The following is a 25,590-nucleotide window of genomic DNA, read 5'->3' as shown; positions in this document are numbered from 1 at the left end:
TGTCAGTCACAAGCACACATGAATGTTGTGAACATTTTAATAAATAAGCTTAAACGGTGAATGTGAATGTACAACCATTGTTAACTGATCAGTACTTCCTTGAAGTACCTTGCTTGTCATGATAGTACAGGTGTGACAGGTGCCAAGATTTGCATCATAAGAACAGACACTAATGGTGTGTAAACATATAATTATGTATCCCTGGATTAATGTTGACACAGTTGAACACGAGCTGTGAATGAGATCAGTCCGTCCTTTATTCATGGCACTGCATTAAGGCTTGTTGGTTGTAAGTGCAACCATATTTCCTTTGACTCTTCTTATCTGATCAATACCCATCCCCCAATCTCAATTCAGACAGACATTACATAAATAGTTTTAATTCATTCTCAGTCACACAATCATGCTCACATCAGGATGTCAAACCTACAAACACACTTAATATCACTCTGTAAAAATCTATGTCCAGGTCCATATAGAATAGCAAGAGCACTTAAACAGCACAAATATACAGATATGTATTTCTTAAATTATGAGTTATACTTTTAATTTACACATTCGTAAAGATATCATTAGGAGACAGATGGCAAACGCTCCAAAACAAATCTAAAGCTACAATGAAAAGAGTATGTGACAGGCTCAGCATGTGCCGTATGTACTACATCTCCCATTAAAGATATGGAAGATAAAGCAGCAAACATGATCTAGGATGTTCAATTAATATTGCAATTCAAAGTCATAAAGGACCATTGACAAGAGGCACAAAGATAAGTGGCACTTTCAAGTGGCTTTGGCATTAAAAAGTTACTGGAGGACAATTCAGTGATCTAAAAAAAAATATGCTTTAAAACTATAGGAAGGGCACTTCAGTAGGTAATTTGTCCTATACACACATACACAGTAGTACATGTATACAGAATAAGGCAAGTTAAAAAGCACAAAAAATGGGATTTTACCCAAAACACTGGCATCCAGGGACGATCATTGCAGACGATGACAGGAAAAAAAACTGAGGGCAAGACGAGAGCTTAACATGGGTAACAAGTCATGAGAGTGGGAAAATGCAGATAATATGAACATCAGGGAATGAAGTAGTGGCAGACAGGAGTGATGGTGATATTCTGGTTAGGAGGGGGGTAAAAAAAAATGCTGATAAACAGTGACTACAGTGATTACCCCCCACCACGGAGAACCACATTATCTAGAACAAGGACCCTCCCATCAGGAGCTAGACTTACACAATGACATCTCAGGTACCACCCAGGAATGAGGAGACTGGTCACAACCACAAACAATACAACATGAAGATACAAGCCATGCATTTGGCTTTTGGCGATAGCCTTCTTTGGCTTTAGTTACTCGTTTTGAGGCACTGAAATGGCAGGGCCTTTGGGGTCATCGAATCGGTCCATGGTTCGCAGCTGCATGATCATGTGGAGACCGTAGGTGAGGATGAAGACCATGAGCAGAGTGGTCAGCAGCCCCATCCATATCCCAGGTGTGAAGAAGCTTGCACAATCGCTGGCGTATGAGAAATTCCCCGTCACGTTGAAGCCCTGGATCTGTTGAAATGACAGAATGATGTCCATTACTAATCCTGGATACAAGTCCTCATAGGACACTTATTTCCACTCATACAAGACTATAATTAGGGAAAGATTTAATACACTGCAAGCCACAAGAAACTGGTTTCTTAAACATGTGAAATCACTGCAACTTGACAGAGTTGTCATAAATAGCCTGTAGCACAAGAGCAGGCTTTGTCTGCTTGAGCCATCAGCCATGGCTTTTTTTTTTTCTTTTTAGATGAGCAATACAATTTTTTCTATTCTTTCTATAGGAAGGAAGGTCAGAACTCTGCAGGCCAGTCGAGTTCTTCCACTCCAAACTTGCTCATCCATGTTATTGACCTTACTTGCTGGAATGGAAGGGGCTGGAACAGGAAGGGGCCATCACCAAGTCCTGGCACACAACCCCACACCATAATCAAACCTCCCCCAAACTTTACATTCACTCTTAAAAAATAAAAGGTGCTACAAAATGTTCTTTGATCAATGCCATAGAAGAACCACTTTTGGTTTCATAAAGAACCATTTTTGCTAATAGGTTTAAATTGGTAAAGAACCTTAAGACAGAGTGATGGATTTTTAAACCTTTAAAAAGGTTCTTCATACACATTTCTTAAATAAAAATGGTTCTTCTATGGCATTGCTCAAAAACATTTTGTAACACCATTATTTTTAAGGGTGCTTTTCACAATATAGTCAGACAAGTACCATTCTCCAGACAACTGCCAAACTCTCATCCTTCGAAATGCCAGACAGAGAATCATGATTCATCACTCCAGAGAACATGTGCTTTGCATTGCGCTTGGAGATGTAAGGCTTAGAAGCAGCTGCTTGGCCATGGAAACGCATTACATAAAGCTCTATGCACTGTGTTCTTGAGCTAATCTAAAGGGCACTTGAAATTTGGAAGTCTGTAGAGACTGATTCCGTAGAAAGTTGGCAACATCTGTGCACTATGCATCTCAGCATACGTTCAAGGATTCAAGGAGACTTTGTCATTCACAACACGTGGAATGAAATTGAGTACCCAAAGTCCCAGTTTCCCCAAGAAGCACTATATACATTAAGTATAAAATATAGAAGAGAAGTAAATACAATATTAAATACAACGGCCTGTTTGGCAGCAAGTCCAGGACACAACTGCAGAGGGAGGAGCGCAGTCCAATTCAGAAGAGGTTATTTGCCAGGGTCATGGTGCTGAAGATGTATGTGAAGTCCACGAAGAGCATACGGACGTAGGACTAATTCCGCTCCAGGTGGGTGAAGGCAGTATGGATCACAGATGAGATGGCCTCCTCTGTGGATCTGTTCTTCCGGTATGCATACTCATGTGGATTCCTAGTGACATCGATTGTGGCTTTGATTTGGGCCATGACCAGACTCAAAACATTCCTTGACTATCGGTGTGAGGGCTAATGGCCGACAGTCACTTAGACCCATCGCTGCAGAGCTCTTGGGGACTGGAATGATGGGGGCAGTCTTCAGGCAGGTGGGGGACTGCCTAGATGAGGATGGAGTTAAAAATGTCTGCCAGCACCTCACAAAGCTGTTCAGCACAGTTCCTCAGCATCCAAATTATGCATCCTCAGGATGCTGTCTGGGCCAGCAGCTTTGTGGGGATTTATCCTCCTGAGGGTCCTACTTACTTCTGCTGGTGTAATGTTGAGTACTTCTCCAGGTGGTGGGTTGAGTCTAGTGCTGGAGGGGGAGGGTGTTAGGGTCTTCAAAGCAGGCAAAGAACCCGCTCAGAGCCTCAGGCAGACGGGTCCCCAGGGCACTGTGTCTCTGGTGCTGACTATTTTTATGTGGCCTACTATTTTTTGGCTGAGCTGCAGTTATTCACAATCACTTCCACTTTGTAATACCACTGATAGTTGACTGTGGAAAATTTAGTAATGAGGAAATTTCACCACTGGACTTTTTGCATAGGTGGCATCCTATCATCGTACCACACTGGAATTCACTGAGCTCCTGAGAGTAATTCTTTCTTTCAAAGATGTTCATAGAAGTAGTCTGCATGCTTGGTTTTATATACCTGTGGCCATGGAAGTGATTGGAACACCCAAATTTGGATGGGTGAATAAATACATTTGGCAATATAGTGTACATACCTTCTACCTGTACACATTTGTCAGTTTACTAGAAAAACCTTATATTGAAGCACCATATTTTATGTCTACTACAATTACAGGCCACCTGTACTGTCACAATCTGTCCCTGCATCTTTGGTCACTTTCTCACTGCAGAAACACTTGACTAGATACTGTTCCGATGGTGTACCATCCATTCTAAACACAGCAGTGATGCTGAAGAGTGTACATAAGTCAGCTCTCTGTTTTAAATGGATATCACGTTCTGGAGAATTGTAAACATGCTGTAATTGTCCAGACACAAAATATTATACAGTAACCTTGCCAAAAAGGTTTAGACATTGTTGCTGTGAGATACTATAAACAATATCACAAAGCAAAATTTCACAATTCTTATTTGGAAAGCCTCTTCATATACAGGGGTTGGACAATAAAACTGAAACACCTGTCATTTAGTGTGGGAGGTTTCATGGTTAAATTGAACCAGCCTGGTGGCCAATCTTCATTAATTGCACATTGCACCAGTAAGACCATGTGCATCCAATGGTTCAAACATTGTGTCCTGAAGGCGGTGTTGTGTATCAGGAAGACAATGCACCAATACACACAGTAAGACTGGTGAAAGATTGATTTGATGAACATGAAAGTGAAGTTGAACATCTCCCATGGCCTGCACAGTCACCAGATCTAAATATTATTGAGCCACTTTGGGATGTTTTGGAGGAGCAAGTCAGGAAACATTTTCCTCCATCAGCATCACGTAGAGACCTGGCCACTATCCTGCAAGAAGAATGGCTTAAAACCCCTCTGACCACTGTGCAGGACTTGTATATGTCATTCCCAAAGGAATTGACGCTTTATTCGCCGCAAGAGGAGGCTCTACACCATACTAATAAATTATTGTGGTCTAAAACCAGGTGTTTCAGTTTCATTGTCCAACCCTTGTATAGAAAAAAAGACAGACAAACAAGTATTGGAAAATGATTACTGGTTAAATACCAGTATTTACCATCTAAGAGAGTGTGTCAGGAGTGTGAAAGTACCTGAAAGTCAGTGAAGAGGATTCTCCAATGAGTAGCGTTATCTAAAGTGGAGTTGGGTACCAGCAGTGGGCTGTCAGTGTTGCTCACTGTCTGACAATGAAAGGAATACTCAGCAGGAGCATAGATGCCACGGCTGGCATTGAAGAGGACGCTTTGTCCATCATAATTCAGCACCACATGCTCCATGAGAGTCCAGTTTCGAGCAGACACTGGGAAGTATACTTTGCTCATCTCGAAACTAGAAGATAACAAATAGAAACACATTACAGTAGGAAGGTGTATGGCGCATGGCTTCATTCTGATATCTGCAGTCTTGGTAATAGTGTGAACATATATCCAAGTGAATGTTCTGAATACTCACACGACCTGGAACGACTTGTATGTCAGAACATTGCCATAATTCAGGACAAGTCTGTGGGGGGAGGGGGAGACAACATCACTACTTCAAACTGTGATCATTTGTTCACTGCTGATTTGCAAAGCATCATAATTATATTTATGTTGTGATGTAATTCAAAATGATTTTGGAAAATATTAAAAGAGAAAATATTGCTGTAAATGAAGCTGTCATTTTTTCAATGATCATTCTTCTTGCCCCAGGGAAAGCAATTTAAAATGTAAAAATGTAAAATGTTTTCAATGTTAAAACAATTTGTTTTCCATTTTATTTAATCTTTTAAGTCATGTCAGGACAACATAAGAGTGATAAAATTGTGTATTACTACAAAATTTGGTTAATTCGCAACATGCCATTTATATAAAGCAGAGTTTTTCAGAGGTAAAAAATGTGATTTTTTTTTAATCTACAGTGCATAATATCATTAACAGATTCAGATACTCCAGAGAAATTTCGATATGCAAGAGACAAGGTCCCAAAATTATATTTGCTGGCTGCGATCTTCAGGGCCTAAGGTGGAAGTAAATTAAAATAAGACACTGCTACTTAATAGAAGTTCACAAAAAATGGCAAGGGGTGCCTTATTTGAATACCTCTGATTTAGTGGCCCCATTTCATTTGATTTTCTCTTCAAAGAAATCATGTAAATAAAACAATTACTCATCAATATTGTTGCCTACTCTGTGGTGATAAAAGCATTCCACTAGTATACAGCTATAAGTGAAGGTGTACCTGATCAAATGACTAATGTTAAACCTCAAACTTCAATATTATAAACCAGATTTTCTCACCTGGACAAAGTTTCATTGCATATGGATCCGTCCAGATTGACTATGTTGTCGAAAGTAAGGGGAGCTAGATTGAACCATGGTCCATTATCATAACTGATGTTCATAATATTGGCCCACAGCAGGATGCACGGGCCACTGGTGGTGCTGTTGAAAACCACGGGGGCTCTAGCAGTAGTATTGGAAGGTGCCTGTAACAGCGAGCGTCCAGAAAATCCTCCTGATGCAGACACAGAGAAGTCCTCAGTGATCTGTAGAACATGGAAGATAGCACAGATGTGATAAACCATTCAGATACAACTTCAATACTGAGCTTCTTGTATGTAGTAGTTTTATATCATTGCAGATGGGTATCATCGTGGTTAGTGCAAAACCTCTTTACTCACTAAAAGGGCATTTTGCATCTTCGTTAGGCCCATTAAGTTTTGAAAGGAGTGTGATCAGTGATAAAAGGGTGATTCTTACATGGGATGGCTTCAGGCCAGTGTAAACAGCAGTGTACGGCACACCTCGAGCTTTCAGTGAATTTAAGACGTCCCCAATGGTCTCATCTAAGAAGAGAGCAGTAATTAAATAAAAGTAGAGCAACATTTATCATCAAGAAAAGAATAATAATAAGTGTCTCGGAAATGGGACATTTACAAGAGAAAACAAAAATGTATCATTTAAATAAAGGTAATGATTTATTACTAAAGTCATCAATCATCTATTTTTTAATATTCAGAACAAACCCTTAGCTGAAAGTTTAGTTAAACTCACCATTTTTCTTCAGGAGCTCCTTCAGTTGGGTGCTGCCAAATAAATAAGAAATAAATTGCTTTCCCAAACAAATGTCAAAATGTAAAAGAATAGCCTCTTATTACATCCTATTTCAAATGGTCATTTATGTTATGCACTGAATACTTCACTTAGGGAGCATTATATTAAGAGGGAGTGTGCAAGTGAGTGAGGTGCCTACCATCTGAAAATCTCCTACTCCATATAACTTTCAAATATAATACTCCTTCCATTAGAGGTTGAATTTTTAGTCATGCACTTCAAACGTTAGTGGTGTAAGCCTCTGAGTCCTTACTCTCAGCCTACACTGTTTGAGCATGGAGACAGGCACAGTGTCTAGGCTCAAGTCTAATAATCAATTTGTTGCAAACTTCAAAATGTCCCTCATCTGCAGTTATCATCTTATAATTTCATCCACTATAAAATTAAGGTTTTTACCCAGTTGTGTACGGAAGCCTGAAAACCAGAAGAGAAGGCTGGGATGAGTTCAGCTGATGCTGGGGGAATTCTGCTGCCTTAATGTGGACTGCTGGGATCCCCAGCTCCTCCTGGAAGAGTTCCTCCACTGAAAGAGCAGCAGACCAGTCCAGAGATGGCAGCACGAGATGAGCAGATGCCTCCAGTGTTGACTGCAACACAAAATCATGCAGAGAGAGAGAGAGAGAGAGAGAGAGAGAGAGAGAGAGAGAGAGAGAGAGAGAGAGAATGAATAAAACCATTGTTTTATTTACATTATATGGCCGAATGTTTAAGGACATCTAATGGCGGTATAGTGTATGTAAATGCTTGTTTTGAGCAGTATTACGCAAGGTTCAAAACAAGCATGCAGATAATAAAACATACAACCTACTGATCACTGAGAGTCAGTTGGTATACTAATTCCATTTGAAGATCAGAAAGACAGTGTGTAAGACAAGGAATTAAAATATAAATATTGTTATTCATTTTCAGACTCACCTCTAAGTTCAAAAAGACACTTTCTTGCTTATTCCCAAAAACTCCACCATACACAGTGAAATCGTCCATGCTTAGCTACATAGAGGAGGAGACAAAAGTGGTCCGATTAGAATATGTTGGTCAAGGCAATGTTTTGGACAAATATCCATATTATCTCCTTGAAAAACTGAAAGCAAACTCCTGGTAAAGTATCAGGTGTATGAGACATGGCATGTAGCTTTAATGCAGAACTTGTTTAGTTGGTTGAAGGTGTGGTTTGCTTTTACAAGATGTAAAAATTATAACATATGGGAAGTTAGACAGGATAGTGGTTTATCAAACAATGGCAAATGTCAGCTATTTCACAACTCCAGTGGTTTCTTTCTTTCATTCTCTGTGTTACTGTGACAACACTAATTGAAAGTAGTTTCTGCCAAGGTCCAACTCATTCTCCTGACTTGGTTGTGTTCATGTGGTTGCGTGAAGAGCAGAGGAGAAGAAGGGGGATATAATAATAATAACATGGATGCTATCAAGACTTTTTCTCATGTCATGTTGATTTTTAGATTTCTACGGGTGTTTTTGAACATAAATATAACAAAACATGTTAACTGTATATGTTTAAAAACAACATTACTCTTAAAGTAAAATTGTACATTTTTGTTTTATATTTAGGGCGGCACGGTGGCGCAGCAGGTAGTGTCGCAGTCACACAGCTCCAGGGACCTGGAGGTTGTGGGTTCGATTCCCGCTCCGGGTGACTGTCTGTGAGGAGTTGGTGTGTTCTCCCCGTGTCCGCGTGGGTTTCCTTCGGGTGCTCCGGTTTCCTCCAACAGTCCAAACACACACGTTGCCGGTGGATTGACGACTCAAAAGTGTCCGTAGGTGTGAGTGTGTGTGTGTCTGTATTGCCCTGTGAAGGACTGGCGCCCCCTCCAGGGTGTATTCCCGCCTTGTGCCCAATGATTCCAGATAGGCTCTGGACCCTGAATTATATATATTTTATGGTTGGTGTACTCGCCATGTTAAAAATGGTTTACGTCACAACTTGGGCAGTTTGTGGTGTACTGAAAATTTCGATGTATCCCACTTAACCTTCCAACTTCAGAGGATGTTCATGTGCTAAGGGTATGTACCAAATGTGTGGTCACCTGACGTACAAGCTGGCAATCTGTTTGAGTCAATTTAATGAAAGCTATATCCATTGGTAGTTAATAGTTTTAGTTCCCACAAACGTAATTTAATATACGTTTTAAAATAATAACATATTTGGTAAAAATGTAATACCATATTAAATAATGGGCTGACATCACATTACCTTAGAGGGACAGCTAAATGCAGCATTGTATTGCACAATTCAATTACCGGAAGGTTATTAAAGTACTGGGTTCTACATTGTCAAAATCCATGCACATATGTTAATGATATGCAATAAATTATACATTCAAACTTGTTTATAAATTATGTTTCTGGAATAAAGGGTTATATAGCATTGTGTTACAGAATATTCATAACATCCATTTGGGGGCAACTGCCCAAAAGCTTTAGGGCAGTATCCAATGTAGATTCCATTCAAACGAAAATCTAATCCAGGGCTGTTTTTTAATAGCAAAATAATAGACTTGTGTTATACAGAAGCATGTTGTTGTGTAGTAAACCTCCAAAACATAACTCCTGATATTGCAGTAAAATATGAGACTTCCAGGGCATTTTCGCTGGGAAGTCACAAAACAATGCATCCTTGTTATTTGAAGTGGATAAAGAACAATGTCTGGGTCTTTAACTGTTCCATGTGTTTGTGTTTTTTAATACTGGAAAATGACATCACGTAAAAAAAGACAAAGACATAAGAACACATATGAATACATGTTAAGAAACAGTTTAAGATTAGGTTTAATTCCTTTCTGTGGTACTGAGCGTTAATGTTTTCCAGGCTCCAACACGCCTGACTAAACTTATATACAAGCTCTTCTGTGATTTTGGGTCAATGTCCTGATATACATGCCAGCCCCTTTTCAGCTTTATTTTTGTGGACTTACTGGGATATATTTGCATTTTCTTCATTCTTACACTAGCTACCACACACCAATATTTTCATATTTTCAAGTTTTCATATTCTTAATGAGAGGAGTTGGAGTGTTCTCCCCGTGTCCGCGTGGGTTTCCTCCGGGTACTCCGGTTTCCTCCCACAGTCCAAAAACACACGTTGGTAGGTGGATTGGCGACTCGAAAGTGTCCGTAGGTGTGAGTGTGTGAGTGAATGTGTGTGTGTCTGTGTTGCTCTGTGAAGGACTGGCGTCCCCTCCAGGGTGTATTCCCGCCTTGCGCCCAATGATTCCAGGTAGGCTCTGGACCCCCCGCGACCCTAAATTGGATAAGCGGTTACAGATAATGGATGGATGGATATTCTTAATGAATTAACTCAGTTCTATGACTTTAAAACTGGAACAGTGGTTACTTTTTACACATTCCACCATTACCATGTTATAGTAATATGTTTAAAATAATGATAATAATAATAAAAAATAAAATAAATAATAATAAAAAAAATTATAAATAAGTGTGCATTTAGTATTGAAGGTAATTAACATTCAAAACATTTTTTCTGTATTCTGCAAGTATGATCACAATCAAAAAAAGTTGACACAATTCTGTTATCCCCCATGGAAACTATAAGGGGAAGTGAGAGTCACACGACAACTCAGAGTCACATTGAAATGAGAAGACAGGACAGACACAGGGTTAAAAATGCCCAGACGGGGTGAAAAAGACAGTACAACCTTACCCTATCTTGCAGAAAGAGCACCACATTGTGTGGTGAAGTTGTCAAGGCAGACTTCATATAAGATACCAACTCCCCTCCAGAGACGATCTCACCAGCTGCTGGTTCCGTCTGCTGTGGCAAACCGTACCTGAAAGAAAGAGCAAAATTTAATGAATACTGAAACTGGTTTTGGCACAGGCAGGATATACTCAGGATATATAGTAGTGACACGTTAAAAACAGTCTACAACTTCTGGTTACAATGACTTTTATTCAAATGGTCAATTAAGAGATATGCATCATGTTCCCATTGTAAATGAATCGCAGTGTTCTCGTTCTCCAGTGTGTGCTCGGTGATATTTAAGAACCATTATTGTTTCCACATGTGAAATACAGATGAGCACTGCTGAAGCACAAAGTCAGTCATAACGACAAAGCGTTCAGATAATGAATGTTGTGGTATGAAGATGTGTGGGCTGCAGGTCAATACCACGCAGCTTCAGGGTCTCAAAAGTCCTGGGTTCAATAGATGCTTTAGGTCTGTGAGCATTTTGGTGTGTTCTCTCTGTGTCGGCGTGGGTTTCCTGCTACTGGCCCAAAACACAGGTTGGATGGTGGAGTAGCTGTGTAAAAGCACCTACATGTGTAAATGTGAAACTGAACGTGTGTGATGCCCTATGATTGACTGACACCATCCAAGGGTGTGCTCCTTGCACCCAAAGATTTTGGAGGTTTCAGATACACTACAGCCCTGAACAGAGTGAAGTGGTTGCACCCAACGAGAGAATGTATGCTTTTGAGGGATTTCAGTTTACGTTTATTTTGATGCATCAAAAGTTGAAAATCGAGTTCGGAATCGAAAATTAATATCGAGCTCGATCACATCAACATACCGCTGGGAGTCAGCTGACCAGCCCCTCGGCACTGAGTGGCTTTATAAAACCGAGCGGAGCTGGACAGGTTAAAGACTACACAACCAGAACTCGCTGCTGGAGTGTCTAAAGACCTATATAGCGTGGGTCCAGCTCTTACTTAAACCAAAACGTAGCCTAACCGAAGGTTTAACAGTGTTAAAATATAACCCTATCTCTCCAGTGTAAACAGTAGAAGTGAAAGGCAGTGACACAATGTAAAAGCGCTACGTACCCCTCGCTGCTCCACAGAACCAACGGCACCTGGGCTCTACAGCTACACAACGAGAGAAGGACACACAACAGAGCGGTAAAGACCATCTTTAACACGCCAACAGCCCTAACACTGACTCCGTCCTTCGTCTTCTCTGTCACGGGAAGACCGCCGCCGTCATGTGAGAGGCTGATGACGCCATCCCGTCAGAGCTGCAACAACAGTAACGAGCCGATATCTGTCAAAATAAAAGTCTTTCCGCCTTTTATAAATATGGGAACTTGTTCCACAACTGTAAGGACTGCAAGTGAAGATAAATTTAATGGCAAAGAGGATTCTAGAGAATTTAAAACATTTTAATTGGTTAACCAGATATACATTCACATATATACTATTTGTCAAAAGTGAGCTTTTATTTCAGTCCTAATTCACTCTAAGTAGTCGATGTGTCATATAATTTGAAATACAAAACCCCTGCTCCTGAGTAACTTTGACACAAAAGTTTGAGATTTTTTTCCTTTTTTTTTTCTTTTTTTTGTGTCTTCCGGTAAAATGCTTTTTGTGGTTAGTAGGTGAAAGCCTTGGGCCCTCTCCAAAATTTACAAGTGCACTTTCTGCAGTGCTGAGCCCAGAGTAACAATAATAGAGCATCTGTTCTCCCTTTTACATGTGAGTGCTGTAATCTGAAGACAAAAATACTTTAATTCTTTAATTAAGTAATACACTCTGATTTAAGTTTCAGATATTAGGAGGAAATTGATCAAGTGTTGGTGGGTAACAACAGTTTTGCACCACCACTACATTACTGTAATTTTAGCCAAGATACATGAATCTTAAATGAAAGATTTTGGAAAAACTGCATCACATCTTGTACAAGGAGGAAGCCATATATTTGAGAATACATGAGCATTTGGCTATAATGCTAAGGTTTGAAATAATGGTGTAAGAGACCCTGAAAGGAACTTGGGCAATAATGTGGTTGATAGCTTGGTTGAGGCTGGTTTGCTGCTTTTGAACATGTATCATTGTAGTTTACGCATTGAGATGTGGCCTGATGCATCCTTAACACTTTCCAAAGTTGGTGTGAACGATACAGTGCTTCTCAATCAGTATGGACTTTACCACCTACTTTTGTATCCACATTAACATGATAAATATGAATGTCTTAATACAGCAACAGCAATAACAACAACAACAAAAACTCTTATTGTGTCAGTTTTGTGCATCTTAAGGCATTTGGATAATTAAGGATGTGATTTTATTGGTTGGCTGCAACAGTGAATATGTCAGTGCAAAACGACGTTCATAATGCATACTGCAAATGAGATAAATGTACATGCCTGTAGATTTTACAATCAGTAGTTTATTTTAACTTACTGGAGTTCATCTGCCAATTAAAGGAGACTGTTATATCTGCACAAATCAGTGGTTGAGTTCAATGCCATATTTTTTCCCCCTTTGCTCCGTGATAAAACGATAATGTAAGAGAACTGATAATTGGCAGTATGTTGTGCAGTTAATTTCCAAACCATGTAATTCATACAGACAATTTTAGCCTGTTATTATGATGGCCTCATTTCATTAGCGAACTTGACTTTAAGTGACTTACACGTTTCTTTGAAAAATAGCTCCTTATGTCCATCTTCTTTTTTGCTGCCATTCTCATTCACTTTTGACACCCACATTGTACCTGAGTCTGGCTCCTGTGCTGGTTTAAACAAAATGCTTCACAAATGTAAATCAAATACCAGTCTTCTGGTCTTCTTTCTGAGAGTATAATGTTCTGCCTCAGAAAATAGAAGAAGGATTGATCTGGATGGCAGCTGATGAATTGTCTACTTGCTCACCACATTCCAGCATTGACTGTCCTGGCTCTGGCAGAAACTAAGTTACAGCCAGCTCCCAAGGGTCCTGAAGCTTCTGCAGAACCTCAGAGCTGGTTTTTGGCTGTTGTCAGACATCTACCTATAAACTGCATCTTGATATCATTAATAGGACATCACTGCTCAATTTTAAGCTGAGAAGTAATATTAGTAAATGAAACAATAATAAAAATATTAATAATAATAATATAACACGTGAAAAGGGAACTTGATTTGTACATATACATTTACATCATTACCATGTGTAAAAACATACAGCTAAACCGTCCCTATCATCATCATCATCATCATCATCATCATAGGTGGACCACTTTCCATAAGAAGCTTCTGCAACACTGCTCCAATGCTGTAGGCGGAAGGATACAGTCCTACAGCTCCCTGATGAAACCTGGCGAGTAGTGTAGTGGAAAGAGTGAATTAAAACGTAATCTCCATATTTGTCTTCTGAAAAGAATCCACATATTTGTCTCCCTCGCACTTCATGGAATCTTGACAAGACCACCACGACGCTAAAAAACAGAAAGGCAGGGGCCCGCGCTACATCGCGACGCGGATGTGTCCGAGCAACCAAAAGCGGTGCTGAGGCCAGGGCCATCTTTGGTCGTCCGCACTGTCGTACAGTAATAAACCTCAACCTGTACCACACTGTACACATTAAAGCGTCTTTTTCACAGACACGCGACTGAAATTAACCCACCTTAAAGGCGGGACCTCTAAATACTGTCCGGTTATACGACATTTCAGAGCGGGAGGCTGCACCAAGGCTCCGTTGCAATACAACAACATGGATGAGGAATATGATGTGATTGTGCTTGGCACCGGGCTCACAGTGAGTAACATGACCAGACTCTTTAACGCATTTACATCTCGTGCTGTCTTATATGACAGGACTATTTACACGTTCTGTACCGATACACGGATGATAAAAGGTCAGAAAGGGAGTGAAACGGGTTCATTGTTGGAGGAGGGAAGATGCTCGGTGTGTAAATAGATGCTGAAGGCCGAGTTGCTGACGCATCGCCTTCGCTAAAGACTGGAAACAAAAGTCCTGCTATGAATTGACCCGGCTCCTGTGTGCACACCTGCTCCTCGTGAATGAAATACCTTACGGCGACATACATGTCGTCCGAAGTCAATAAGATGAACGACTAAAAGTGTTTTTCATGACTGGAACTTCATTCATGTGGAACCAAGTCACACGTTTCAATCGCGCAAATCCAGAGTAACACTTTATTTCTATCTTCTTTGATGTTTCATGGTCTTATTGGCTGAAGTTGGCTTTTTCCACCCGCGTTTTATTCCGTTTTCCAGTGTTCTGTTCCACCTTAAATGGTGCATCATTTACATTCACGTTTTAAGGTGGAAAGGGGCAGTTTGAAAGAGAAATCCATTTCCAAAACTCCAAATGACTGTAATACCCACATTTTCATTATGACCGATTTTTTTACAACCCACTTCAACGACTTTCGGCCGTTTTTCACTTGTTTAAGACGATGCCGGTGGAGAAACAGATGTTAAAAATTGATAACGGGACTCTTAGGCGGCTTCAATAGGAGCGGCATCAGGTGTCTCGGAGATGCGTGTCAAAAAAAAAAGGCAAACGTTCAGCTCCGTTTTTCTCAGTACTACGCCCCGCTGTAATTCAGTCAAGGCTAATGAACATAACAGAAAAACAAAACAGTGCCCACTTCCATTTTAACGGTCTCTTAACAACACAGATTTTATTTGTGGGCTTCATTTAGGAGACAACACTTACTTGGTTGTGTCCCAAACGACTCCCTACTTCCCACATAATGCATTACGTAGTGATAATGACACTGCCGTCAGCACCCATACAGAGTATTATATGTCTACAAATATTCTTTGTGGATTACTGGCACAGTCCCGTACTTGAAAAATTAGGCAGAGTTTCAGTGCACGAGCCGGTATTACAGATCACAGATCTCCCTCAGCGCACTGCACAGAGAGCAGGGAGCCATTTGGGATACAGCCTTGATGTGGTAAGGTCGGCTAGCTAACGTCACGTCAGCTAATACTCTCCTGATGTGGAATTGATGTCTCATATATATATATACACACACACACACACACACACACACACACACTGGGTGTGTGTAAACAGGTTGGTTATTGTATGTGTTGGCCGCTGAGAGGCGGTGTACAGTGATGAGGGATGTTTGGGTGGGGTAAGGAGGCTTGCTAGTGATAATATCCCAGAGGAAAAGCCTCGAATAAACAGAGAGAAAACAGCATTCAGATGAATTAAAAATAAAATTTGTTGAAACAAACATCGAATAAGTTCAGCTTTAACATTCTTTGAAATATTTAACGTTAATTCATACTATACAGTGTATGAAAATTATTAGTATTGTAGGTGTCATTGTAAAATATTTAGCTATATACGATATTGTGTATGTAGAATATATGTAAAACTTCATTATATTAAATAATACAAATACTATTTGTTAGAATGTTCTGATGATCTGAACAGGAAAGAATTATTTGTGCAATTTAACAATAATTCAATATATTTTGATAAATCTCAGTATGATTTCTATTGAACTGTTAGATTGCTGGTTTATTTTACCAGTTTCATTTTATGAAAAATTTATAAAGATTAAATATTCTTCTTATTGTTGAGAAAATGTAATTGAGTATTGTACTATAAGAACCTGGGCTTTTGTCTGCATCTATTTTGGAGCATAAAAATAAAGTTTATGAGTGTTGTTCAGTAGGTACTTGGTATTGATATAATCTACTAATCCTGCAGGTAATTTAATACATTTTCTATGTAGTGACACTTTCTGAGGGTTTATAAAGAACCCATCAGCTAATTTCGACCATTGGTATACTTGCAATCGCTATGAAAACTAAGCCATTTTGAATAACCCAAGTATGTTGATAAAAATGTTATTCCTCCACCCTCTAACCCGGACTCATCTGAAATCTGAAGAAAGATCTCAGAGGAAAGCGATTTTCTGAGGACAGTTATAAATTATCATTTTTCAAGTAAAAGGAATTAAGAAGTTAATTGCTAGATCTCACAACTGTATCGTTGTTAAGGGTGATTACGTAGAAGAATAAAACTGTACTACATTTCATATTATAACTGTCCAAAGAAAAACATGTATCTCCCAAATAGTAATTTATAGGAGAAGAAAATTCTTTCTTAACTTTTGACAGAATAAAATTTTCACACAATGTGATGGACAGCTGCTGTGTTCAAATGATGTAGTAAACAAAAGTAAACTAATATGGATATAGGCTTACATGGTTTTTCTTTGTAAAATGACAATATATTACTTCATACCTATATAGAGAACAGATGGTCCCTCGTCTACTGGAAAATTCTATCAATATTTTTATTATAATAACGATGATGATTTTTATTATTATATTTTTTCTTTCAGGAATGCATTCTCTCTGGTATCATGTCAGTGAATGGGAAGAAAGTCCTACACATGGACAGGAACCCATACTATGGAGGAGAGAGTTCCTCCATCACCCCTCTGGAGGAGGTAGGAATGTCTCCTCAGCTCCTGTCATCTGCATTGCGTAATACATTAAATCTGACGTCCAAAACCCAACTGACAAGCACTGTGTCTCTGTATCTTCATTTTCTTTGTTTTTTAGTTTTTGACATAATTTTGAAATTCACAGATCTCATTTACAATATGGTTTATTAAACAGACCAGTAAGAATGTTCCAGATTTTGTTCATTAATATTTCTTTACATCAACATTCACTGAATGTTATTTTTTTTCTTCTGCTTGATATTTACCATTTTGGAGATAAGGTTTGTTCTGACAGCAGTGATATATGGTATTCTTCAGTTACTAATTTATATAAATGGTTGCTTTTGCATATTCCCCTTCTGCAGCTTTATAAGCGATTTGAGCTTCCAGATGTACCCCCAGAGTCAATGGGTAGGGGAAGAGACTGGAATGTTGACCTGATCCCTAAATTTCTAATGGCCAATGGTAATGACGCAAACACATTTGACAGCATCATAAATGAGAGATTTGTTAAATAATTTTAGGTACAATTCAGGTTTTCCGGTTTTGAAATCAGAGTCTAGGCATAATATTATGTTCATTGTACACTTTATAAAGTGTGGTAATCTTGACGGTTAACTCTTCATTAGAACTGGCAGCACTACGCTTTTATTACATATTCACCAAGTTTACATTGTTTTCCATGTAATTAATGAATAATATGCCTTAGGATGCAATCAGTTTAGCGTTTAAGGGGGTTAATAAACTTATTTTGAAAACTGACTCCTGTTTTGCTAATGACAGAAAATCACATTTTGTGAATTCCTGCAGGCCAGTTAGTCAAGATGCTGTTATATACTGAGGTGACCAGATATTTGGACTTCAAAGTGGTGGAGGGAAGCTTTGTATACAAAGGAGGAAAGATCTATAAAGTACCCTCAACAGAGACTGAGGCACTCGCTTCAAGTATGTATAAAGGAGCCTTAATTATTTTTTTGTCTTCACTAAAATGGAACACTTTTTATTTGACATGGAATATAATTTCTATGTGAATAAAATTTGCAGTGCTATTGCATCATTATGCAGTTAATCTTGTGAATTCATTAAAACCATGTTCATGCATTAAAATCACCAGGTTATAATATAGATAAACGTACTAAGTTTTATTTTCTGTGTTCCAAAAAAGTGGTTGTGTATTAAAGCCTGACAATTTGTACAATCTTACAATTCTATATTTAATTTTTTTTCCAGATCTAATGGGGATGTTTGAGAAGAGACGTTTCCGTAAATTCTTAGTTTTTGTGGCCAACTTTGATGAGAATGACCCCAAGACTTTTGAGGGTGTTGATCCTAAACAGACAACAATGGGAGAAGTGTACAAGAAATTTGACCTGGGCCAAGATGTTATCGACTTTACCGGACATGCCTTGGCCCTCTACAGGACAGACGAGTAGGAACGAATTTTACCACAGTTGTTTTCCTTGTTATGGAATGTATTACATGGAAATTAAAATAAATATATACTTAGTGCCATTAAATGTAAAAAACTTATTTCAAGTTGCACTGATTGGCCAGAGAGAGACCTGTTAATCACCACAAAATGCAGTCCTTCAGCACAAACCATCCACTTGTAAAATATCTCAAGTTACAACAGCGGCCCTATTTGTTTCAATTTGACTTACAATGGCAGTTATATTTTGAAGAGGTTTAAAGCTCCTTCAATGGTGGGTCTACAATAGAATCCAGCGAAAACCAGACATTCTAGAAGGAAAACTCTGATGATCTGTGAGAACTGGGGCCTATTCAGTCCAAAAAAATCAGTGTGAAACAAAAGGAGTAAACAGGGTCTAACCTTACAGCCACTGTTGTTGTGACTTTCAAAGCCAGCGTTTAGAGACTGGGCTTTGCGATATCAGGCTCCAATTCATGAGGGAGCTGTGCTAGTGGAGAAGTGACCAGCTAAAATCGAGTAGATCTGAGTCAAGTTGAGTTGAGCCGATCCCATGCAGTGGAAAAGTACCATAAGTTACAATAACTACTATCCTGTTATTGGTTTACTCTAGGTGTTGGAACATTTCTATGTGGATTTCATTGCATTCAACTACACAAACATTAGTAATGTCAGAAACTGATATTGAATGATTAATTCTGGATCACAACCAAAACCCATTGCAAAAGTTTTGAATGAATCAACTGTAAGAAATCTATTGTAAGAAGTTTGTACAATTATCCCTAAAACTGTTAGGTGTTTTTGATTTTATGACAGCCCTCAATTACACAATTTATTACAACAGTTTATTAATTTCAGTTTAAATGAATCTTGCAAATTTGGATGCTTTAACAGGACCTTTTAACTGTAATCTCCATTTTGCACCCCAACAGTTACCTTGATCAGCCATGCCTGGAGACCATCAATCGTATAAAGCTGTACAGTGAATCTCTGGCCCGCTATGGGAAAAGCCCTTACCTCTACCCATTATATGGCTTGGGGGAACTACCCCAGGGTTTTGCGAGGTGTGTAAAACACAAGTCCAGCTCTTCAGCCTACATGCAGTCAGTTTTGATTGTCTTGTGAACACGGTCATCATATTTTTCCATGTTTTTCGTTTCAGGCTAAGTGCAATTTATGGAGGAACCTACATGCTGAACAAACCAGTGGATGAGATAGTGGTAGAGGATGGCCATGTCATTGGAGTGAAATCTGAAGGAGAGGTAAACTGATCATGTGGGCAGTTTAGCTGTTTATGTATACAGTGTTCAAGTTGATTTCTTGCAGGTTGCACTTCCAGACTAAAGCATGGTCAGCATAAATAAAAGTAAAATGTCCATAAAAACTAGAACTGCAGTGATGTTTTTTTCCAAAATAAAATTAATAGTGGCTGAAAACTAATTTTGTATGATTTTTGTTTTGTGTTATGTTCTTTTTAGATTGCCAGATGCAAGCAGCTCATCTGTGACCCCAGCTACATTTCAGACCGTGTGCGTAAAGTAGGTCAGGTGATCCGGGTTATCTGCATCCTCAGTCATCCCATAAAAAACACTAATGATGCAAACTCCTGCCAGATCATCATCCCCCAGAACCAGGTTAACCGCAAGTCAGGTCAGTGCAAAATAATTGCCTTTCATTTACCACATCAGTATAGTAGTATGAAATGGACTTTGCATCATGATAAAAGCATTTTAGGAAACTAATACTGATGAAATTGGACATGTGGTTCCATAAGGATGACTCTATATGGTTTATTCCTGTAAAATAAGTTTGGATGTATAAATATGTAGATGGCAAAAATATTGTAATAGTTTCCCTCTGTAAACTTTAACTATTTAATATCAATCATGCCATGCTATTCAGAGGGGCTTATATGGCAAAATATTACAGCATTTAAAATCATTTCAACTAAACAAATTCTTATCACAATATTATAATACAAAAATACAACATTAATGACCTTTTTCAAGCTAACATTTGCTAGATGTTTATATAAGGGCTGTTCCAAGATTCACAAGTTTTTAAAGTGCTGTTCCAAATAATGAAGTCCTTGCTGTAGTTACACAGGACTACCACTAGAAGGCATGCTTACATTTGTTTTTAGTTTAGTCTTTGTTAGTGGCTGTAAAAACATTGATTGCTTGAATTCCATTTTATAGTAATGAAGCCAAAATTTCAGCAATGATGTCAGATTGGATACCAGAGCGCAATAAACACCACAGGCTGAGATTTGTGGAAACCTGCCTCTTTCTCATAGTGGCAGTGAAGGAACAGAACGAATTATTCTCATTATTTTACTTCTCTCAAATCCCATTTGCTCCAAGACTTTTAAATTCTGTCTTAAAAAGTACTGCTCAGGTGCCAGAATTAAACAAAAAGTGGAACTGAAGTTTTGCCAATGCCAGAATGTCATTTCTACCCTGTTTAAGTTGGAGAGAAATGTTGGTAAACGCCAGTAACTGCTGCAACTTTTAATGTGGAAAGGATAGTTCTACTAAGAAGTTAATTTCACTCACATTGTCTGAAATGATGGTACAAAGTTTCTGTTATTGCCTTGCTGACCAAAAGATCACTGATTCTTGAACTGGTTTCATTCAGGATTCTTAGAACTTTGGTGCTCTTTAAGCATTGTGCAATAATCCTTTTTTGGCAGAAAAGGTCAAAGCAGAAACTCTGCAACATGCTCTTGCATATTTTGCCTTTAAAGTCATAAATTAATGGATAGAGTCAGGCAAGAGCCATGGTTTATCAGCTGTTTACAGTGCATTCAGTTTATAGTGATATATAATACATGGCTAAATTATGCTGAGCTACTTTTGTTTAAAGGAACAGTATGTAAAATCTTTACCTTAAATTTACAGCTTGATTATAGGGCGGCACAGTGGCACAGTCACACAGCCTCAGAGATCTGGGGTTAGGGGTTCGGGTTCCGCTCTGGGTGACAGTCTGTGAGGAGTTTGGTGTCCGTGTGGGCAGTTACAGACAATTAATGAATGAAATGATTATGGTGCTTCACTGACCTGTAATATGGAAAATATCTATCTTTCTACTCCAGGCTCAGCACTGCAGACAGTGCACTATGTAACTTTTGGGCAGGGTAGGGAACCACCCCGCTTCCTTCCCCCCTGCATTAATCTCAGAACCATGCTGAGAAAATGAGTTACAATACAAGAAGCCCCAGGAGGAAAAAGTCCAAACCTTACCTTGTGTCCTTTTTAAGTTTCAGTATTTTGGTATATGGGTCTAGAGATGTCCAGCTGAGTGAACAGTAAGAACAGCGGGGAAAAGAAGCCTGAAAGAGAACTCACTTTGGGTCGCGCTACACATCATACTGCAGATCAGCCAGCAGAGGCACTAGAACTGTACTTGATTCACTTTTGAGGGATGATGTGCTGTTCATGTTTTCTACAGCCACTGTTCTCAATATTAACCATATTCAACATCGGTATCTGACTCTAGTATTGATAATGTTGTTGAATTTAATTAAATCCTCATAGAAATATTCTAGCATCTAGCATAAAACCCTTTCTAAAAGAGTAAAGGCTGCCTGTAAATGCTTTTTAATTTCAGATGTAAACAAAAATGTTTCTTATTATTGAAATAATAATCCTTTACCTTTCATCGTCTGTGCAGATATCTATGTTTGCATGATCTCCTATGCCCATAACGTGGCAGCCCAAGGGAAGTATATTGCCATAGTCAGCACCACTGTGGAAACTGCAGAACCTGAAGCTGAAATTGAGCCTGCTCTGGAGCTCCTTGAGCCAATCGACCAAAAGTAATTTAATGTTTCTTATGGAAAGCATTTTTTTATATTTGCCAACAGGATTAAACCAGAGTTTCTAGAATTATTTGTATTCATTATTCTGTCTTTATTGCAGGTTTGTGGCCATTAGTGACATGTATGAACCAACAGATGATGGTTCAGAAAGCCAGGTGAGAGCCAGCTCCTCTTTGTTTGTCTTTTTTTTTCAAACTGAACTGTAACGAAGGAAACAGAGAAGCAGGATTTTATTGCAGTCTGGATTAACAGAAAAAAGGGGGTGGCAGTAGTTAGAGTGTCATCCATGATGGCTGAGTGAAAATAAAAAAGGAAAAGAAAAAACACAGTTGTAAAAAGTAACAAGAAGCAGAATTTAGGATAGATGAAATGGAACAGGAATAAACAACAAGGGCTACCAGGAGTATAAATAAATACAGATAGAATAAACAAGTACGCAAGGGAGTTAGTTTTATACGCAAAGGAGTTAGTTCTGTTTTATATATATATATATATATATATTTTTTTTTTTTTTTTTTTTTTTTCTTTCATATTTCACAAAGCAGGATTTCTTAATTAGTCTTAATCCCAAGTCAAGCCTTTACAATCGGAACAGAGATGAGGGTGATTCCTATTGGACAGGCTTGACTTGGGCTTATGTTATCTGGTTAAACTGGGAAATCCTGCTTTGTGGAATACCACTAGAAGAATACTAGCCCAAGAACAATGCCAGAAAAAGCAAAGAAAGTATTAATACGCCACACACGAGGAAACACATCTGGGACAAATACAAAAAGCACAGTAAGAACAATTCTAATAGATTTTTAAAACAAGGCCTGGTAAAAGATTTGATTTACTAAATGAAAAATGACAAAGGTAAATTGTGAAATTAGATTGAGGGTGTGGGGGGAGGTATGGCTTAATTCTTTGCATAAAAGTTTAATCTTCAGTTTCACTTTATTCTTTGCCCACATACGTGCTTTAGTGCAACAGACTGAAAAAGAAAAGTTCCTTCCAGTGTTGCTTCCGGAAATAAATGTGAAAATATGTCCCTAAGTGCCTTGATCTTGGCAGTGATGATGAGTTTTTTTTTTTGTTTTTTTTTTGTGATGTCCTTCAGATATTTGCGTCACGGTCTTATGATGCCACCACTCACTTTGAGACGACCTGCAATGACATCAAGGACATCTACAAGCGCATGACCGGCAGCGACTTTGACTTCGAGAACATGAAGCGCAAACAGAATGATGTCTTTGGGGAGGACGAGCAGTGAATGAGGAGTAGAGATGAAGGAAAGGAGGGGGATGTGAGAGATGAGGCTGGTATCAAGGACAACAGACAGCTGAGGGCATTGCATTGGTTTATAGAGATCACATTAATTCAGATAAATCAGAAGTACAGGTGTCCTATACTTGCCTTCATCTAATCGTACTCCTCATTTCCTCCCGTCTCTCGATCCCGTTTTCCAAGTACGTACACTTTAGCACAGAGGCACAATGCTCTTACGCTCACATTCCCCAACTCATCTCTTACTAAGCAGGCATCATTTTGCGCTACCGTCTTGTCACAGTGAAACATATTGAGGTCTTATTTGTTTGGGAGTCATTTTCATTTATGAAAAATGCCTTTGGCAGCAGCCCTCATGTCTTTACACATTCACTAACATTTATTAAGAGACGTGCACCAATGATTAAATCTTCGACTTACTATGCTGATGAGCACAGTGGTTAGAAGACATTAAATGGACAAGTCTCTTTTTACAGCTCTTGTAATAATCTTGGTTTGGCTCAAGTTCTGACTAAGAACAGGGTTGGGCTGATGTGTAATTGTAACTGAATTTAGCAACGCAGTGTCTCATAAATATTAACTGTGAAATCACTACAAACACCTACAAAACAACCCCCCCCCTTGTGTTTGATGTGACTTATCAGTGACATTTCAGTAACACTACTGTTTTATTTTTAGACACTAAAACAGTCACATTTTCAGTCCTACAGACAATATTTGTAAAAGTGTGAAGTGGCAGTGGCAAGTACAAAGCTTTACACCCATGTCTTAGCACATGAAGACATGAACATGATATAATTTTAAAATCATAGCAGCAGTAGGTTCATCTAAAATATGTAGAATCTGCCTTTTAAGTGTATGCATTTTCTGACATTTTGATACGATACTACCACCTCTTTCTAGTCAACACTGCTTTTATTATCCAGTACCAGTATAAATATGCTTTGCTCCTTCTATTTGGCAGTGAATATGATTTTTAAAAAAGAGACATAACATGGAATATGCAGTAAGGAATTTGAGTTAAAAGCCATGGATATTTTTGTTTCCTGTTCCTGAAGGATGTAAATGATCTCTCTGCAGCCTTTAATCATGTTAATGTGCATAAAATAAATAATGAATATTGTGTCCTTTTTTGGGGTTTGACATTTAACATATCCTCTAAATGTTCTGGCTTTGTAAACTAGGCTAGAACCATATTTGAAAATGTATTCCCTCCTCTGTGTCAGTTTTGATTGAACTTGTGACTTAGCCTGTATGCTGGAGTGGTTTCTAACATGCAGTTCAACTTGCCTCAGTCACTCCATAAAATGTTTTACACTTGAAAGTCCTTGTGTATAGATTTAACACATAATGTTATGTCCATACAAACTGAGACTAATTATTTTTTATTGTTCATTTTTAATTTCATTGTTTCCAGACACTTTATTCTTAGAAAAAGTCTTAAGTGCGCTTTCTTGGTCACTGGTGGTTTTTTGTTTGTTTGTTTTTTGTTAATGTAGGTGTTTTTGTTGATATTGGCCTCCCTGTGCCACCTGAAGCTGTGCATTTCGAGTACTTAACTATGCTGCTCAGTGTAGCTCACAAGTCCTGTACTGATTTCTGTGTTCCCCTTGCTGAGCATATGATCACGATGGTAGTTTCCAGTGTAATTTCACATAAAAATAAGAAAGAAAAAAATCACAGCCAATTTCATCACTTTCACAGCAAGGTCAGTTGCTTATGGTCATTCAGCATAATTCCCACATCATTCATTTTTCCATTTCTTTCATCGATGTGTAACTTTAAATACCTGACAATGTTCTTAATGGAAACTGCCTCACATCACATGGATCTTACTGGCGAGCAAAGCTCCATTTGGAATTATCCTCTTCATTGTCTTATTTGTTTGATCCAAATAGTTGTTTAAATGTTCTTTTGTACTTTATTTATTTTCCATTGTGGGTATCATGAAACTTAACACTTAACACTGACATATGAACTTCAGACAAAGCAGTTTAAGTTGTGACTTTATCACAAGTGTTTGAGCAGTCTTGTGCAATGAATGAAATAAATTAAAATGTGAATAAATACTGAGAATCTGAATACATTTGGTCTCTTCTGGAAAAAACAAAACCTGGAAATGCATCATTGGCTTGACATTCTTTAGATGAAGGAAATTTTCTGAAATAAAGAAAAGTGTTGTTTTTTTGA

General features: G+C 38.5%; 2 protein-coding genes across 2 annotated transcripts; one reads left to right on the top strand and one right to left on the bottom strand.

Moving 5' to 3' along the window:
* Positions 1-159: 159 nt before the first annotated feature.
* Positions 160-11,695, bottom strand: atp6ap1b (ATPase H+ transporting accessory protein 1b). The gene is made up of 10 exons (XM_066673229.1): positions 11,509-11,695; positions 10,385-10,511; positions 7,621-7,695; positions 7,102-7,292; positions 6,646-6,677; positions 6,352-6,437; positions 5,890-6,137; positions 5,063-5,113; positions 4,702-4,939; positions 160-1,562 (listed from the first exon to the last, which is right to left on the bottom strand). The coding sequence occupies exons 1-10, from the start codon at positions 11,592-11,594 to the stop codon at positions 1,356-1,358; spliced, it is 1,341 nt and encodes a 446-aa protein (XP_066529326.1). The 5' UTR covers positions 11,595-11,695; the 3' UTR covers positions 160-1,355.
* A 2,151-nt stretch (positions 11,696-13,846) lies between these two features.
* Positions 13,847-25,506, top strand: gdi1 (GDP dissociation inhibitor 1). The gene is made up of 11 exons (XM_066671828.1): positions 13,847-14,199; positions 16,781-16,888; positions 17,251-17,350; positions 17,696-17,830; positions 18,116-18,314; positions 19,247-19,378; positions 19,477-19,576; positions 19,793-19,964; positions 21,987-22,131; positions 22,235-22,289; positions 23,234-25,506. Exons 1-11 carry the CDS (start codon positions 14,155-14,157, stop codon positions 23,384-23,386), a joined length of 1,344 nt encoding a protein of 447 aa, XP_066527925.1. The 5' UTR covers positions 13,847-14,154; the 3' UTR covers positions 23,387-25,506.
* Positions 25,507-25,590: the final 84 nt, after the last annotated feature.

This window comes from Hoplias malabaricus, chromosome 5 (assembly GCF_029633855.1).
Source record: "Hoplias malabaricus isolate fHopMal1 chromosome 5, fHopMal1.hap1, whole genome shotgun sequence".
NCBI classification, from domain to species: domain Eukaryota; kingdom Metazoa; phylum Chordata; class Actinopteri; order Characiformes; family Erythrinidae; genus Hoplias; species Hoplias malabaricus.
Note: the sequence above shows the minus strand (reverse complement) of the source record. Positions and strands in the feature narration are given on the sequence as shown.